Source organism: Leptonychotes weddellii, chromosome 12 (assembly GCF_054177405.1).
Source record: "Leptonychotes weddellii isolate Sample4059 chromosome 12, ASM5417740v2, whole genome shotgun sequence".
NCBI lineage: Eukaryota > Metazoa > Chordata > Mammalia > Carnivora > Phocidae > Leptonychotes > Leptonychotes weddellii.
The window spans coordinates 13,774,667-13,792,626 of record NC_138380.1 but is presented as its reverse complement, the minus strand read 5'-3'; the positions used below and the strand labels follow the sequence as shown (position 1 = coordinate 13,792,626).

The following is a 17,960-nucleotide window of genomic DNA, read 5'->3' as shown; positions in this document are numbered from 1 at the left end:
TCCTGGGATCGCGCGCCCCGCATCGGGCTCCCTGCTCCGCGGGAAGCCTGCTTCTCCCTCTCCCACTCCCCCTGCTTGTGTTCCCCCTCTCGCTGTGTCTCTCTCTGTCAAATAAATAAATAAAGTCTTTTTAAAAATTTAAAAAATAAAAATAAAAGAATGATTAAGGACAGATCCACTTCTTCTCTTCCCTGCAACAACCCCTTTGCCATTTCAGACCCCTAAGGGGACCTGTGCGAAGTCAGTGAAGATCGCCATTGATTCAGGGTACCGGCACATTGACGGGGCCTACGTCTACCAGAATGAGCACGAAGTGGGGGAGGCCATCAGGGAGAAGATAGCAGAAGGAAAGGTGCGGAGGGAGGATATTTTCTACTGTGGAAAGGTAAGATCATCCCTTCACCCTCCAACTCCTTATATTAATAATGGATCTTATATCACTTTGTTAAAGAATGTTGGGCTCACCAAGAAGAGCGAGTTCTCAACTCCCAAATTTCTCATTCTTGCCCAGAATTCAGGGACTGATTAATTAGCCTGTTGAAAGTTAGGGCAAAGCTCCTTCTTCATACATGGGCATTGATTTAAGACAATATGGGAAGAGCCAAATCTACAAAGCAGAAAAACTGGAGAGTAGAGGCAAGAGAGGGTGGATGGAGGTGGTTCATATTACATAAGCATTTGCCAAAGCTTTCTTTAAAAGGGCAGCCTTCTTTTTTTTTTCTATGCCTATTTGTCCATAGATCGCTAATTTTTTTATTGAGCTGCAATTCACATACCATAAAATTCATCAGTTTAAATCAGTGGCTTTTCATGTATCCACAAAGTGGCACAAGCATCACTACTACCTAATTCCAGAATATTTCCATCACTCCAATTTTTCCCATTTTTCCTTCTCTCCCCCCACCCCCGTCACTGGCAACTACTGATCTGCTTTCTGTCTTTATAGTTTTTTATTTTGGACATTTCATAAAAATCGAATTATATGATATGTGGCCTTTTGTATCTAGCTTCTTTCACTTAGTATAACATTTTCTTGGTTCATTAATGTTATAGCATATATGAGAATTTCATTTCTTTTTTTATGGCCAAATAATACTCTATTGTGTGGATATATGACATTTTGTTTATATCTCTACTTTTGAGCATATGAAATTTCCAACATTAGAAATCACTATCCACTATAGAGCAATCAGAAAGATAAAGCATCGTGATTAAAATGCAAGCCAGTGGAAATACAGGATGCATATTTACAGACAGCTTTGCAGAAATAAAGCTGTACAACTTTGGAGAACGTGTAATACAATTCTCCTGAGTGTTCTAAAAGAGACCAAGATACTCTTTCTGACTTCATTCACTCCCCCAGACACCCCCTCCTCCCAGCTCCCCACTCAGCCTCCTTGCCAAGCTCCCTAGGAGTTTGTGGTTCCCCAGGTCTCCAGCCACTTATGGATTATGATTCCAAGCGGGCCACATATAGCCACTACCCCAAAATATCAGCCTGAAGATTTTTACTTTATTATAGCTTTACAATTTTTATTCCTTAAGATTTTATTATTACAGTCTCTCCTTAGAGTAAACACCAAACCTTAACCTGGTGCTCCCAAAATGTTTCTGGTGAAGAATAATCTTGAACTCAGATCCTGAGAATGCAGGCCAAAGCAGCCTGCCTGAAGCAAGAAATATTTTTAAAGATTTATGTCTTATCCTAAAATTTTTTCAGACTTTTACATTTCCCCCCATAATATATTCTCATTTGTTTCATTTTGTTTCAATGTAAAAATTGGGTTTTTAAGTTACCACCAAGAAAAACAAACCAAAAAACTTTTCTTACCTCCCCTGGTAAACAGTTAACACTGTTGCAATATCTATCATATTGGAAAAATGGAACCAAATTAAGTCATCTATTTCATAAAGTTGCTATGAGTTAACATTTACAAAGCACTTAAACATAGTACCTGGCACAGAGCTAGGACTATATGTGTTTGTTGAATAAAAATAAATTAAAATGTATAAAACAGAATTTTCAGCTAGATGGGATAGCAGCAATAACACACCAAAGGGTCCCACAGTAATGACAAAAACACATTTTTTCACTACTCTTTCCACATTGTTGTCTATTCTTTTTGAATTTAAGGCAAGAAAAAAAATTATTGTCCAACATAGAGAAAAATCAAATTTTACCAATTTTGCTTGCCCTTGTGAGAAAAAGGGTACAGAAATGTAAGCTTTTTCCCCAAAAACACTTTGAACAAATTTGATGCTCCAAGAAGATGTATTAACTTATCCCAAAGTTCTGAGGATCCCTCAGTACCCTATGCTTTAGAGACCTTGAGGGTACACATGCTCTAGTCCGACAACCTAAGCCTTAATCTTTCATTACCTAACACTTTACAGATTGAGTAATTTCATTTTCTTTCTGTTTTTTTTTTTTGTTAAGCCAAGTTTATTTTATTTTTTCCAGCTTCATTGAGGTATAATTGACATAAAACATTTTGTAAACTTAAGGTGTGCACCATGTTGATTTGATCCACTTATGTATTGCAAAATGATCACCACCATAGTGTTAGCTAACACCTCCATCATATCACATAATTACCATTTCCTTTTTGTGGTGAGGACATTTAAGATCTATTCTCTTAGCAACTTTCAAATATATAATATAGTAGTGTTAACTATAATCACCATGTTTTATGTTAGATCCCCAGAATTTATTCGTCTTATCACTGAAAGTTTGTACTGTTTGACCATCTCCCCATTTTCATCTGTGGATAGCTGTCAAATTGCTGACCTTTATTGGAGAGGACCAGACTGTGTCTTCCACACCACTATTTTGGTGACATTACCAGTTTAGCCAGAGAGCCAGTAATTTCTTAGTAAAAACTGGCAGAATTTCCCTGGGGTCTGAGTAGGACCAAATGAGAACAAAGGAACAGAAAATCTAAACATTTGCAATAATTTAAAGTTTCACCAACTTCTGCACCACCTGTCACAAGGTGAAGGATCCAGTGAATTCACTCCCACAACCATATTTCTTGTTCCACTAAAGCACATCTTTTATCAGAGTGTCATGAAAATAAAGTGCTAAGCCCAACCAGCTAGTCAGATACATGTTCCCTATCTACACAATGAGGAGAAGTGAAAGTGCTGCGGGTCAGTTCAGAAGTTATCAGGGAGCAGGGCAAGACTTTGTCACCGACCTAGGTACTCTGTGCTTCAGGTGGATCTGCAAGTCTCTGGTACTATTTTTGGATAAAGTATACTCCAGGTGTCAAGAGTTATATGAGCTCATCCTATACCCAGATGACACTGCAGCATAAAGATATTTTTGTAAAATGAAATGAGTGAATAATGTATATGAGTGCTTTGTTAAGACTAAAGGGTTTCATTATTATAAAAAAAAAAAGTGTAGATGTTAGTTAACTGTCACCTTTTTATTCTTTCAGCTGTGGGCTACAAGGCATGAGCCAGAGATGGTCCGTCCAACCCTGGAGAAGACACTTAATATCCTTCAGCTAGATTATGTGGATCTTTACATCATTGAAATACCCATGGCTCTCAAGGTAAGTTCAGATGCCTAAAGGTTAGGTCTCTGCTCTTTGTCAACCATGAGCCTGTAACTGTGCATGTGAAGCTATGAAGCTAGTTTATTACTTATCACCATAGAGTGTTAAGGTGTTTTGTTGCTATAAATCAGATAGTACTGACCAACCCCAACAGATGTCTACAAAGATTATGTGTAACAGACTCAGGCCTGGAACCCTAGCTTCTTGATTCATAATCCAATGCACCTGCTATTATGTCTGGTCTTTACAACTATAGTTGTCTCTCCATCAAACCGACATGTAGTTCCCTACCTGTACTCTACATTTTAGTTACCTGGCATTCAGACAAACCCTTCTTCCTGTTCACACAGTCATGAAAATGTCCCTGCAGAACATAATGCAACATAATATATACAGCTGAAAACTTACTCACCCTCCACCCCCTCCAAAAAGAAATAACCCAAAGAATAGTCGGGTTTTTGGAGCCAGATCCAAGATCAGGGCATCTATGTGATATCTATTCCTCTAGTTCAAATTCACTCCTTCTTTGAACTTTCTCAGTCTATGTACTTGTTAATTTAACCACCCACAACACACCTGTATATACACTGCTAAAGAACAGTCACTTTTTTAAAATTTCATTGAGGGTAGGAGAGACTGAAAAATAAAATTGGCCACTTGTCCACAAGGTAAATCAGATCCTGCTGCTAGTCATGAAGAACAAAGACTCTGCCATTGTACAGTGGCCTGGCTTCCCCTGTTCTGTTCTCTGGAAACACTTTCCTTGTTGGCTCTCCTCTGTGGTCACATCCAAGATGGACTTTGGGAAAGATTGCCCTTTTGCCTCCTACTTCATGTAGATATAGGTTTGGGGGCTTCACAATGGCCTTGGTAATCATAGGCTTTTATGGTCAGGTTGAGATTTCATGGATAAGGCAATATCCCTTAAAATGTAATAGGCTTTCAGTAAATTCACATTCAGTCAGGTCCATGAATGAGTAATTAAAACTAGAAATCTAATAGGGTCACATTTCCTATATCTAACCTGTGGCCTATGGTTTCTGTCTCTCAGTAAAGAACTTCCTTGTTTTACTCATCTGCCCCATCTTCAGCTTACTGACCTCCATCTGACTTGAAATAATATATAACAGGCAGGCACAGCTAATGTGTTCCTTGCACCCAGTCTGCATCTCATTGGATGGTGCACCTTTGTCCAGTAGGGCATCTGTGGTCTGAGATCTTGTCTTCAGACACAACCAGAATTCTCCCAAAGTCCAATATTACTTCCTTCTAGGATTTTTACCTTCTTGCCTTGGCTATCACTAACTTTTCTATCTCCAGAAGGCTTAGATCTGAAATTCTGTCATCTTGGATGACATCCAAAAGTACAGAGTACCCATTTTAGCAAAATAGCATCTTACCTCTCATCTTACAAGCCCAGTAGCAACAAACACATCTTTCTTCAAGACTAACCTGATGACTGCAAAAATGGCCAACAAATTCTAATACCCAGTGGTTTTCTACTAAGTCCCCTAAAGCTCCAACATTAGTAGGCCCATTTGTCTGAGTCTCAAGACAGAACAAAGCAAAAATTTAACAGATTCTATGCTATTGCAGAACAAGGATTGCCAATTCTCAGCTGGAGGCAGGATACTTCTCACTGTCCACAATCCCATATTGACCTAACCAATTTCCCATTTTTGACCCATTACTCGCCATACCCCAACATCTTTGTATTAGTCAGAACTTGTTATAAATGGCAGAAATCCAACTCAATTTGTTGTTAGCTAGAAAGGGAGTTAAGAATTCCAAGGGAGGGGCGCCTGGGTGGCTCAGTTGGTTAGGCGACTGCCTTCGGCTCAGGTCATGATCCTGGAGTCCCGGGATCGAGTCCCACATCGGGCTCCCTGCTCGGCAGGGAATCTGCTTCTCCCTCTGACCCTCCTCCCTCTCATGCTCTCTGTCTTTCATTCTCTGTCTCGCAAATAAATAAAAAAAAAAAAAAAAAAAAAAAAGAATTCCAAGGGATATCTAATTTAGGCACAGCTGGATCCAGAAGGTCAAACAATGAAACTGGCCCTTTATCTCTGTTTTGGTTGGCTTCCTTCTCAAAAATCCTTCTCTGTATGATGGCAAAATGGCCATTGACATGCCAAGCCTACACTGTCAACACAACGTGAGAATTCAAAGAGAGACCATGCATTAAACCTCTGGAGGAATACTGACTAGCCTTCCTTTGGTCTTGTACCTATTCCCGACTAATCTTTGCTCAGGGCCAAATGGGTGACTGACTGACATCTATGACCAAGAATAAGAGCTGGGTCAGCCCACCCAAACAACATGGAAAGAGCTCCTCCAGAGGAGACCACATAGGTATGATAGAAAACAAAATAACAGATTTCTACTGTAATTGATTAGAGGCCACTTAGCATAGTGGTAAGGAGCATGTGTTCCAGAGGCAAGCTGCCTAGTTTGAGTCCCAGCTGTGTCACATACAAGCCAGATGACCTGGTCAGGTTATTACCTGATCTCTTTCCATATCACCTAAACATGGTGCAGTGGAAAAAGTCTGTATGGGCTTTGGAGTCACACAGAAGAGGGACTGACTTTCAGCTTTATTGCTTACTAGCAATAGTCACTTTGATCTTTCTTTTCTTTTCTTTTTTTTTTTTTTGGTTCTTTCTGGACTTCAATTTCATTATCAGTAAAATGGAGACAATAGCAACTACCTTGTTGTGAGGACTCATAAAATTATATATGTGACATTACTGGCACAGTCTAACATTTTATAGATAATAAATGAAAGATAATATTCTGAAATGTTTAGGTGGAAGGGAACCTTAGTAATAAGATATCCCAATAACCTAGTTTCACAGAAGAGAAAGTTGAGGACCCAAACAAGGAAGTAACTCACTCAGGTTTAAATTTCATTAGAATGGGACCAGATGGTGGGTTCCCAGATGCCAACCCCCATACTTGTCCTCCCAAACCTAGCAATCCCAATACCCTGTAAACTATAGTGACTTTTTATATTTCAGGTTCTTGGGAGTTATAACCTCAGCCCTCATCCTCACACAACTAACTTCACTCGTGTTCAAATGGTAGATTTCTAAGCTAAGTCTTAAAGATTTGGAAAGAGCCTATATCTAAAAGTGAGAAAATGAAACTTACTTCTCTGTGACTGACCAATGATTTGTAAAATCTTTTTGGGAAAGGTAAACAGAGAATTTCCACTCCTATTCTTGGGTGGAATCAAGGCTCAAGGATGCAGAGAGACAGTAAAACTTTTAACAGTGAGAAATGACACAGTATAATGACATTACTTCACACATGAACCTATAATTCCTATAATTGAGAAATCAATCTTTGAATCCAAAATATCACATGCTTTTTGAATCTCATGATTTTTTTTAACAAGAAACCTTTCTTGCTAAAATATTTTAGCACTGAAATATTTTTTTAAATGTCAAGTTAACAAGCAGACACAATTTTAGAACAACAAAATACAAAAAATCACAATAAAACATCTTTAAGGAATTTTTAAAAAGATTTATTTATTTGAGAGAGAGAGACAGAGAGCATGAGTTGTGGGGGGGAACAGAGGGAGAAGGAGAGAGAATCTCAAGCAGACTCCATGTGGAACTGGACTCGGGGCCCCATCCCAGGACCCTGTGATCATGACCTGAGCTGAAACCAAGAGTCTGACATTTGACCGACTCCACCACCCAAGCACCCCACAATAAGACATTTTTAAAAGATGAACGAAGATACTGCTGAGCAGGAATGAGAGTCAATAGCATGGGTTTCTAGAGGGTTGGATTATTTTTCTAGCAAGGTATTACAGTAAGGAGCAGGAATAGAGGACAAAGACAATGGGTTTATCAGAATGAATGGATTAGTAAAGTAGACACAGCAGAAGCTTAAGGGAGGCATCATAGAAAATTTAACATGGGTGCAGACTTGATAAGGACTTAATTAAAATCTGGAGAAGTAAAAATTATTTAACAGAGTTCATAATGGAGGCATAAAGGTATTTCAGAACAGAAGTAAAACTAGGAAATACAAAAGGTAAGAAATATAGAGAAAGACTGGAGTGAAAATGTGGGTCATAAGTGTTGAGAAGGTCAAAGAGCTTAGAAATCAGAGATAGAAAGGGTAATTAACATGAATGATTATGGGGCATTGAGGAAAAAGGAACCCTTTTCCTATTCTCAGTGAGATAGGAGGAATTGAGAAGAAATTGTTTTCACTAAAAAGGACAATGGAGAAAATATTATCACCAGGGGGAAGTTTCATTCAAGTGAGATGACAGAAGGAAAAATTTTTTAAATTTTTAAGAGTATAAGTGATTTTGTCCAGTTGCTTAATTTTCAACAAAGAATTCCTATTATCAAGGCCTACAGACTTCCATCCTGTCATCCAAATCTAAAAGACACTTTGTCCCCATATTATTTGATCTCTTTCAATACAGGTGACTACTACCTTTTTCTTTAAACATTTTCAGCTCATGGTTCTATGATATCACCCTCTCAAGATCTTTGACAGCTTCTTCCCTGTCAACCTCCAAATGTCATAATGCCCAGTACTCTATCCTCAATATTGTCTTACTGGGCCGCACCTTCTCTAAACGTGATCAGTTGCATGGATTGAATACCACTTTATATGCTGAGGACTCCCAAATTTGTCTGCAGTCAAGACTTCTCTCTGAGCCTCTCTCAGACTTCTCTGTTAATTGCCTCCTCACATACCCAGTGAATGTCTAATTGCCATTTCAATCTCAAAATATTCAAAACAAAACTCTTGATGGCTAGCCTAAACTCAGGGAATGATCACCACCAGCCAACCAAGGAGCCTAGAAATCATCTTTATTTCTCTCTATCCCGCCATCTCCAAGCCCATAACAGATGGGTCCCATTTTTACATATAGTGAGAAAGGAAAAATCTGAAAACCAATGGTCAGTCTTAGTTGGAAAAGGATCACCCAAAAACTAGGTTTGATACTGAAACAATTTGTGAAGTAGAAAAACAGATGCTAAACTCCTGGAGGGCTGGAAAGGGAAAGAAGAGAACCACAGAGCAGATTAGTCAGAACTAAGAAGTAATGTGCTGAGTTTTCCCTTATACTTAGGAAGAGTTCCATTCGTTAGCTACACTTTTCTTAGCTGGAGAACTTCCTCTCACCCTTAATGATGATCTTTGGTTTCTTATCAGAGTAAGAAATTTGCTGTTCTCAACTTTGGCAAGGGTTAGGGTTAGGTCAAAACACTGAACCTAAAAGTCCTAATGCTCAACTTCTACTGTTTATTTATGAGTGATTTTGTTATTGTTAGAGTGGCTGGTGACGAGGGTGGCAAAGAATTGTGCAAAGAGTGGAGCAATAAACAGGACAGTGTTTATTCAATCTCCAGTGGAGGAGAGGAGCCAGATATCCAGAGAAGTGTCAGCCCCGAGTTTCAGTTAGGCTGGGCCTTTTAAGGGGTTTTGAAGGATGTGCGAGGGTTATAGCTGTAACCATGGGTGGGGGTGGGGGGGTGGGGAGGGGGTCAACTCTTGGCCAGGTAGAACAAGAGATGGCAGGTTTTTCAAGGGGTTCTGTCCAGGGTTCTACCAGGATGTGGGTTGTGGTGAGGCTAGAGAAGAATATGTTTTGTAGTTGGGGTCTACTTTCCAAAAATGACCTAGAAAAACAGAGTTAGGGCAAAGTACAGACACCTGTGAGTTTTGTGTCTAAGTATGGCTGGTGTCGGAGTGGGAGGCTGTTGAACAGATTCCTTTCATTATGACAGAACTTCATGGTTTAAGAACAATAATAATCTGTCAATAAATAAAGGAAAATGAATGCCAGGGTGAGATAATGAGATTAATGTATCATATTTATTATATGTAAATATATAAATAATTAAAATTGAATTGCTTTCCCAGGGCCAGGGTATATGGCATAATGACAACTCAAATTCCATAATTTTAATTCCCAGATATAGATAAAATAAGTTATGTTCATTTTTTTTTTTGTAGCCTGGAGATGAAATCTATCCTAAAGATGAGAATGGCAAATGGTTATATCACAAGTCAAATCTGTGTGCCACTTGGGAGGTAAGTTTAAATGGGCCTCTTTTCTTTAAGACTGTATTTTTAAACTGTTTTTCCTGTTCAGTTTATGGAGAGATGCAGCCTTTACTCCTAATGGAAAGGTATTTCAAAACAGGTATTTTTAACCATAAGCAAAGATGTGTAAAATTCCGACTTCTCTGCACTGAAAAATTCTTGATTTTGTTTTGATGGAAAAGAAGAATGCCAAAGGAGAGAGAAGTGTAGAAAGAAAAAGAAAGGAAATAAATTCTAATGTAACTGTAAATAAAAATATATAAATGTGATAAATTCACAAATTTTTGGTTTCTCAAATTGAATTTATAAAAATCATTAGTATGTTTAAAAGAAACAAAATGATACATGAAAAACTGAAACAATAATTCTGGTTCCAATTTTGAGCAAGCTGTTGGCTCCTTCCCCAAGATCATAAGATTAGGAAAACGATGGGGAAGTAATGAGAAAACCTGTATGGATTCATGTTGGGGGTGAGGGGTACAGATATTTTGAACTGGTTTCTTTATGAGGTAATATGGCCGCTTTTACCTAGAGTAGAAGGCAGCCTAATAAGCTATAAGAGGATAACATAGGAGAGGACCTTAGAGTTCTTTTGGCTTTTTATTCTCTCCTGCTATAGCCTTGGAACAAATATTGTCTGCTCCACACACACAGAAATGTAAGACTCATGTTCAGATGTCTTCAGGAATCAAATCAGAGTAGCACTGAAATCCTGCACTTGTGAGAGGCTGAGAAAAACATGAGTTACTGTCTGACCTCTGGCAGTTGTTTCCTTCCCTCTCCCATTCCAAACTCCAAAGGCTGGGAAATTACACTCTAACAAGTACCTCTTTCTAATGGACATCCCCCTTGTAGTTATAGCTGATTATCTGAATTGTGGAGTTGTTTTGAGGGGTGAGGAGGCATTGATTGGGTTTTCTGATGCCTGGGGCTCTCCACCCAAGAGACCATACACTCATTCCTGACCTCATTGTAGATGACTAGGTTTGGAGTCTGGGGTTCCTTTCCAAAGGATTGCCCTATAGCGTAGCCTGTATCCCCAGGGAAAAAAATGTGTTCACAGCCCCAAATTACAAGGCATTTATTTTACAAAGAAACATCATATCTTAATTAGAGATCCAAGCATAAACAGAACAGAGGACCAAGAATTTTTAACTTTTTTAGCCAATTAATATATTCAAGGAGATAAGGTGTTAGTGATATGAAACAAGAACAAGAATACATTTTTTAAAAAACAAGCAAAAATAGTAATTAGAAAAATGTAAAACAGTGAAATCAATGGGATAAAAATAGAATGGAAATAGACAAAGAAAAAATTATCAGACTGAAAGATCAGGATGAGCAGCCCCACCACCCAATATGAAGAAGAAAAGGACAAGAAAATTTTTTAAATATGAAAGAAAAGCTAAGAGATGTAAAGGATAAAATTAGAATTTCTAGTATTCATACAATAGGAGCCTCAGAAAAAAAAAGAAAAAGAGGTAATATTTGAAGAAAAAAAAAAGAGATGAAGGGCATGGATTACCAAAGAGAAAAGAAAACCCTTATCTAGATACATTACAGTGAAATTTCAGAATATCAAAGTACAGAGAAAATGTTAAAACTTCCTGAGTATAGCAAACAAGACAATAAAGAAAAAAAATTGAAGAAACAATAATAAATCAGGAAAAAGACAGGAAAAGAAGAGGGAAAATGAATAGATGGGAAAAACAGAAAACAAAGAGCAAGATAAGAGATTTAAACTCAGTTATATTAATAATCACAATATATGTAAATATTCTAAACAACTCAATTAAAAGGCAGAGGTTATGAGAATAGATAAAAAGCAAAATGCCACTATGTATATATTAAAGAAATCCATTTTAAATAAAAAGACACAAATAGACTAGAAGTAAAAGGTTAAGAAAAAAAATTTAAAGGATAAAAAAGATATACTAGACTGATGGTAATCAAAAGAAAGCTGGAGTAGCTATTTTAATATCAGCAAAGATTTCAGAGCAAAATTTTATAATAATGAAGAGATCAATCCTAAACATCTATGCACTTAATAACAGAACTCCAAAATACATGAAGCTTAAATGAAGAGAACTGAAAAGAGAAAGAGAATAATCTACAATTATAATCAAAGATTTCAAAACCTCTCTCTCAATAATTGAGATAAGTAGATGGAAATCTATAGAAGAGATATGAACATTATCAACCAGCTTGACCTAATTGATATTTATAGATACTTCACAAACTATAACAAAATGCTATTTTTCAAGTGCACATAGAATATTTAACAAAATAGTCCATTGCCTGAGACATGAAAAAAAACTCAATACATTTAATAATATTCTTTATGCAAAGTCTGTCTGATAAAATTAGAATTAAATTTGAAGTCAATAACAAAAATCAATCTGATAAACCATCACATATTTGGAAACTAAAAAGCATACATGTAAATAACCCATAGGACAAGAAGTAAAAATTGTATTTATATATAAAGTATATGTTAGCAACACACAATTGGAAATTAAATTTTTTAAAAACGATATTAAGTATTTAGAGATAAATTTAACAAAATCAGTGCAAGATTTAAACAGTAAAAACTATGTGATACATTACTGAGAACAATTTATTTTTAAGTAATCTCTATGGTCAATGTGGGGCTTGAACTCACAACCCCAAGATCAAGAGTTACATGCTCTACCAACTAAGCCAGCCAGGTACCACTACTGAGAGCAATTTTTAAAACTTTAAATAAGTTGAGAGATATATCATGTTCTTTGATAGAAATACTGAATACATTAAGTTGTTAATTTTCCCCAAATTGATTGAAAGACTCAATGGAATCCCAGTCAAAATACCAAAAGAAATTGAAAAGCTGATTCTAAAATTTATAGGGAAGAATAAATAGCATAATGATAAAAGATTCAAATTACCAAGAAAATATACCAATTTTAAACACATATGTACCATATAAAATATCTTCAAAATATATAAAGCAAAAGTCGATAAACTATAAGAAGACATTGATAAAGTCTTCTAATATAGTGGGAAATTTCTGACATAGTCCTTTAAATTATTGAGAAGCCAGGAAAAGCTAGACCTAATTTTGCATATAATGTGTGTGTGTTTATATATGTATGTACATATATATACATATATATATGCATGAGAGAGAGGTACAGAGCAAGAGGAGAGATTTATATCCAATAAAAGGAAATATACATATTCACACACCCCAGACATTTATGAAAATGGATCAGGTACCATGCTATAAACCAAATCTCAACAGATTTCAAGAAATAAGATCATTCTTAAGGGACTGGTATACATTGTGAAAATGCTAGGGAAGATACACTGTACAATACTTCCCACACTAATTCAATTATAGAATTCTTGCCTCTCTCACTTTTTTTTTCTTCACAGAATGCCTATTAATATACCCAAGAACTTTCCTTCTTAAAGATTCATAGTCACCCTCATAAACATTATCATTTGTTTTGAGGCTTTTTTCTTAACCCCTTGACCTTTCCTCAACAGGCTTTAGAAGCTTGCAAAGATGCTGGCTTGGTGAAATCTCTTGGAGTATCCAATTTTAACCGCAGGCAGCTAGAGCTCATCTTGAACAAACCAGGACTCAAATATAAGCCAGTCAGCAACCAGGTACAGTTTGATGGGAGGTGGGAGGTGAGAGGGGGATTGTGAGGGTAGGAGGAGATTCCAATATTTACGTAACAGGAGAATGCTGGACTAGGAGTCAGAAATCTTGTGGTCACTCTACATATATCTCGTCATAAGACCCTGGGAACAAGTCTTTTGACACCTCTCAATTTATGTCTCTTAAAAAAAAATTTGCAAGTTCAAATCCAAGCAAAAATAATCCAAAAAATTTTTTGAAGAAAAATAATGAGGAGGAACTAGATCTGCCAGATATTAAGATATACAGAGCACTTAAAATTATGTAAGATTAGCGTAAGAACCAACATACAAATTAATAGAAAATAAGAAATATCTTAGAAACAGGCCCAAGTGTAATAAAAACTTAATGTAGAAACAATAACACAAACTAATGGCAAAGGGATGAATTTTTCAGGAAATAGTGTGGAGGAAATGGCTAGTTATGTAGAAACAAATACAGATCTTTGCCTCATGTCCTACTCCTAGTATCTCTTCAATCAGGAGTTAAAGAAGAAAGAGGAAGTCCCTTGTGCATACTACAAAACGATTTTAGTTTTCTAGAGCTATAGATAGAAAATGAAGCCATGGGAAAATTACAAAAGAAATTGACATATTTAATAGCATAAAAACATTAAATTCTAAAATATTAGAAACAAAGAGCAAAAAATGGATAATTACAGTTTAAATATAATAGAAAAGGGGGATCATATCCTTATGAATTAAAAGCCTAATAAAAATTAATGAAAAATTCAAAGATAAAACACTAAGGCTCAACAGAAAAGTGAGCAAAAGAACTGTGAACAGAAATTCGAGAAGACAAATTGCAAGACTAGTAAACATATGAAAAATGTTCAACCGCACTAGTAATTACAGAAATTTAAATTTAAGTATTATTTCGCATTGTATATCAAATTAGCAAAGCTTTTGTTTTATTTTTTAATATAATGTTCCATATAAGCAAGTGATAAAGTGCTGGAAAGTACAAATTTGTTCAGCCTTACTGGAAAGCAATTTGGCAATAAGTGTCAAGAGCCTTAAAAAATGTTCACAGTCTTACATTCCTAAGAATTTATCCTTGTGAAAAAAAAAAAATCTGAAAGCCTTTATGTGTATTTGTCACTGTACTGTTTATAAAGGCCAAAAAAATGGAAAGGAAACAACACAAATATGAAAAATTGGGGGAATATTTAAATAAATTATAAAACTCATGTAATGTAAAATCTTTTTTTTTTTTAAAGATTTTATTTATTTATTTGAGAGAGAGAATGAGAGACAGAGAGCATGAGAGGGAGGAAGGTCAGAGGGAGAAGCAGACTCCCTGCCGAGCAGGGAGCTGAGCAGGGAGCCCCATGCGGGACTCGATCCCAGGACTCCAGGATCATGACCTGAGCCGAAGGCAGTCGCTTAACCAACTGAGCCACCCAGGCGCCCTGTAATGTAAAATCTTAATAAAAGATGTTCTTGAATCATTTTTGAGCAAAAGAGCAATGGCCATGATATTAAGGGGAAAAACCAGGATACAAAATGTAATTCAGTATTGATGTGAATGTATTATTTTAAAACATGCATAGAAAAAATATTGGAAAGAAATATATCAAAATACTAACTGTGGCTATCTCTGGCTATGAATGACAAGTGAATTTTGTTTTCTTCTTTATGCTTTCCTGTATTTTCCAAATCTTCTGTAACGAGCATATGTTACTTTTATAATCACAACAAAATACTGTTACCCACCTTGTTAAATGGGCATAATGATACTCTCTTCACCCTACTTCATAAAACACTAAGAAGCTACATTAAAAAAATATTCTTAGGTGGGCGCCTGGGTGGCTCAGTTGGTTAAGCGACTGCCTTCGGCTCAGGTCATGATCCTGGAGTCCTAGGATCGAGTCCTGCATCGGGCTCCCTGCTCAGCAGGGGGTCTGCTTGTCTCTCTGACCCTCCTCTCTCTCATGCTCTCTCTCTCAATAAATAAATAAAAATCTTTAAAAAAAAATTCTTAGGGTAAATATTCACATATTGGAGTTATGGTTGACTTGTTTGCTTGATTCGTTGTTTTTAGTAACTCAAAACTGTCTTGAGTTCATAACAGAAAGAATGAATTATTACCTATCATGACAATAGCCAGCTAAAATAAAAGTGTTGCTATATATTTAGAAGTATTACTTCCTAATTGACACCTAAGCCAACACTATACCATATGCTCTAAGGAGCAGATAGCAACAACCCTTGACTTCCTAACTGATCTCAATCTATCCCTTTATTCCTACTCTAACCTCACCAGCACGTCCCTCTCCTGCACCCCCAAGAATAATATTTTGTTATAAAAAGTTAAAATGACACGTTTCTTCTTTCAAATATACAAAGGAGGATGGAGATTTTTGACCTCAGAATGAAAAATGGAATACGAATTTGACAGTGTGTCTCCTCATGCCAAGGAGGAAATACCCTGATATGTTGGCACAAGAATCATGAATAGCTTCACAAACGTACCCTGCAAGGGAAACAAGACATGTCGGAAAATCATATCCCAAGCTTGTTCATTTACTTCATGGTGAATATACCAATATTCTAGAGATGGTACAGATCCAAGTGCAGGTCTACTGGCCACCAGCCATTACCCTGTGCCCTGGGTAGGACTACCTCTACTCCAGAGACACAAAATGAGCAGCTTTCCGTGCCCACATTCAAACAGCTTTCAGTCCAGGAACATGATGACATATTGTGGGCCTTATAGAGGGTGGGCATATTTTATATATAAGGAATACATACCTGAAGACCTTGCAAAATTCAAAATTCACATATTTAAAAACTAATTTTCCCATTAGAATAAATCTGAAGTATAATTTGCAGATTTTTATATTTTTTCATAGACTTTATGAACAAGGGCACATAAACTTTATGAACAAGGGCACATAGACTTTATGAAGTGGGCACTCTATACTCATTCTCAGAGCCTGAGCATTCCAAGCTTCCTTAGTACTACCCATGATGTCTATCTAAACAAATGTGTCTCTAGGCTCCATCCCCGGCTTAATCTCTCTGAAAGCCTTCCTGGTGGGCAATTTGTCAAGCAGTGTTTTCCCAGCCTAATTCAAAGGAGACTGTGGATCTACCTCAGGCTATTTAATCTCACACACCTAACTCTACTAACAAACGAAGGGAGGGAGGTGGGGAGAAAGGAAAGATTTTCAAATTCTTCAGTTTTTCCTAACCCTATTCACTATGCCTAAATCCCAGGTGTCCTGATTTAGGAATCAATACATATTTTTTGAGTTTGATTTAATGAAGTGAAAATTCAACACCGTTTTTTACAGAAAGACACAGGATGGGGTTAATGCCTTCCTTCACAGGTTCTGTCCAGCTTAACTTCACCTTGTGAGATTTTGATATCTGAAGTTCTGCACTACCAAATAGTGTTGTAAAAGCCCCAGACATGTCAAGACACTGTCAATGATGTCAATTTTACATAGTAAACAAGAAAAAGTAAAGACTACATCTCCACTGGCCCATCCACAAAGGGCTATAACCAGTCCCTAGCAAAAAAGGAAGCAAGCGTGCTTAGATATGCTTCTCCTGGGAAATTAGCAAGTTCCTGGGCAATGATGACATCAAGGTACTGTGACAACAGAAACCATCACTACCTTCCACCTTAAACTGAGCATCCGGTGCCAGCATAGCAAACAAAGATCATTCACTAGCCTGAAATGACCCCACCAGGCTGCAGTCCTTATAAAACCCCTCCTGTAACAGTCTGCAGCATCAGTAATGCTTCCTAAGATGCTTTGTCCTCTCTGTATCATTATGTTTTCATTCAACAATCATTGAGCACCTGCCTTATGCCAGGCACTTTGCTAGGTTCTAGGCATGCATACGTGACTAAAGACAGACACAACCCTTCCTCTTGGAGCACTAGCTGTCTAGTGGGGAGCACACATTAATCAAACAATCACAAAATCTACTGATAATTAGAAACTGAGATAAATGCTCTGAAAAGAAGGAATATGGTTCTCTGTGAGTTCATATGCATTTGGATCTTATTAGCTTATCCACTCCCACCCCCAGAATTTCCCTCACTGGTTGTCCCTTTAGTGATATGCCCTGGAATTTTTACCCAACAACTGTCTAAGCAAAGATTTATATTATATTATTTTAAGTTATGTTGTTGAGTTTATATGTTAACTCAAAAGCTTTTGTCGAGCAGATGTTTCTAGTATGTTGCCCAGGGCAACTCTCTATATAGTCCTAAATTTCAGTCACAGATATGTGCATATCTATTTGTTTTATTTCTAATTGTAATAGCCTTATTACTCATACCTTTTGTCACAAGTCATATGAAGTCCTTTTTCAAAGGGTAGGTTATAAAACTGTTTGATGTGTATATAAACACGCACATATATACATACAGATATATACATACACACTTCTACATATTTAATAGGCCAGAGACAAGCAACAGCACGCCAATCTGATTAGAAAGGAGTCCTTGTGGGAAAATGAAATGTTGTGTTTGGAATGAACAGGAGGGCATTAAAGTAAGGAATTCATACTTAGTTTCTAAGCAGTGGAATGACGTGATAAAATACATGTTTTGGAGAGACTGGTCTACCAATAATAGACAAGATTGGAATTGAAAAAGTAGAGAGC

At 36.9% G+C, this 17,960-nt stretch overlaps 1 protein-coding gene across 1 annotated transcript in view; it reads left to right on the top strand.

The window, feature by feature from the left end:
- Nucleotides 1–252: 252 nt before the first annotated feature.
- AKR1D1 (aldo-keto reductase family 1 member D1) overlaps nt 253–17,960 on the top strand; it is a 31,278-nt gene continuing 13,570 nt past the window's right edge. Inside the window, exons 1-4 of the mRNA XM_081800024.1 lie at nt 253–385; nt 3,444–3,560; nt 9,558–9,635; nt 13,176–13,298. Of these exons, the coding sequence (XP_081656150.1) occupies nt 3,471–3,560; nt 9,558–9,635; nt 13,176–13,298 (291 nt within the window). The 5' untranslated portion in view covers nt 253–385; nt 3,444–3,470. The remainder of the gene's footprint in view (nt 386–3,443; nt 3,561–9,557; nt 9,636–13,175; nt 13,299–17,960) is intronic.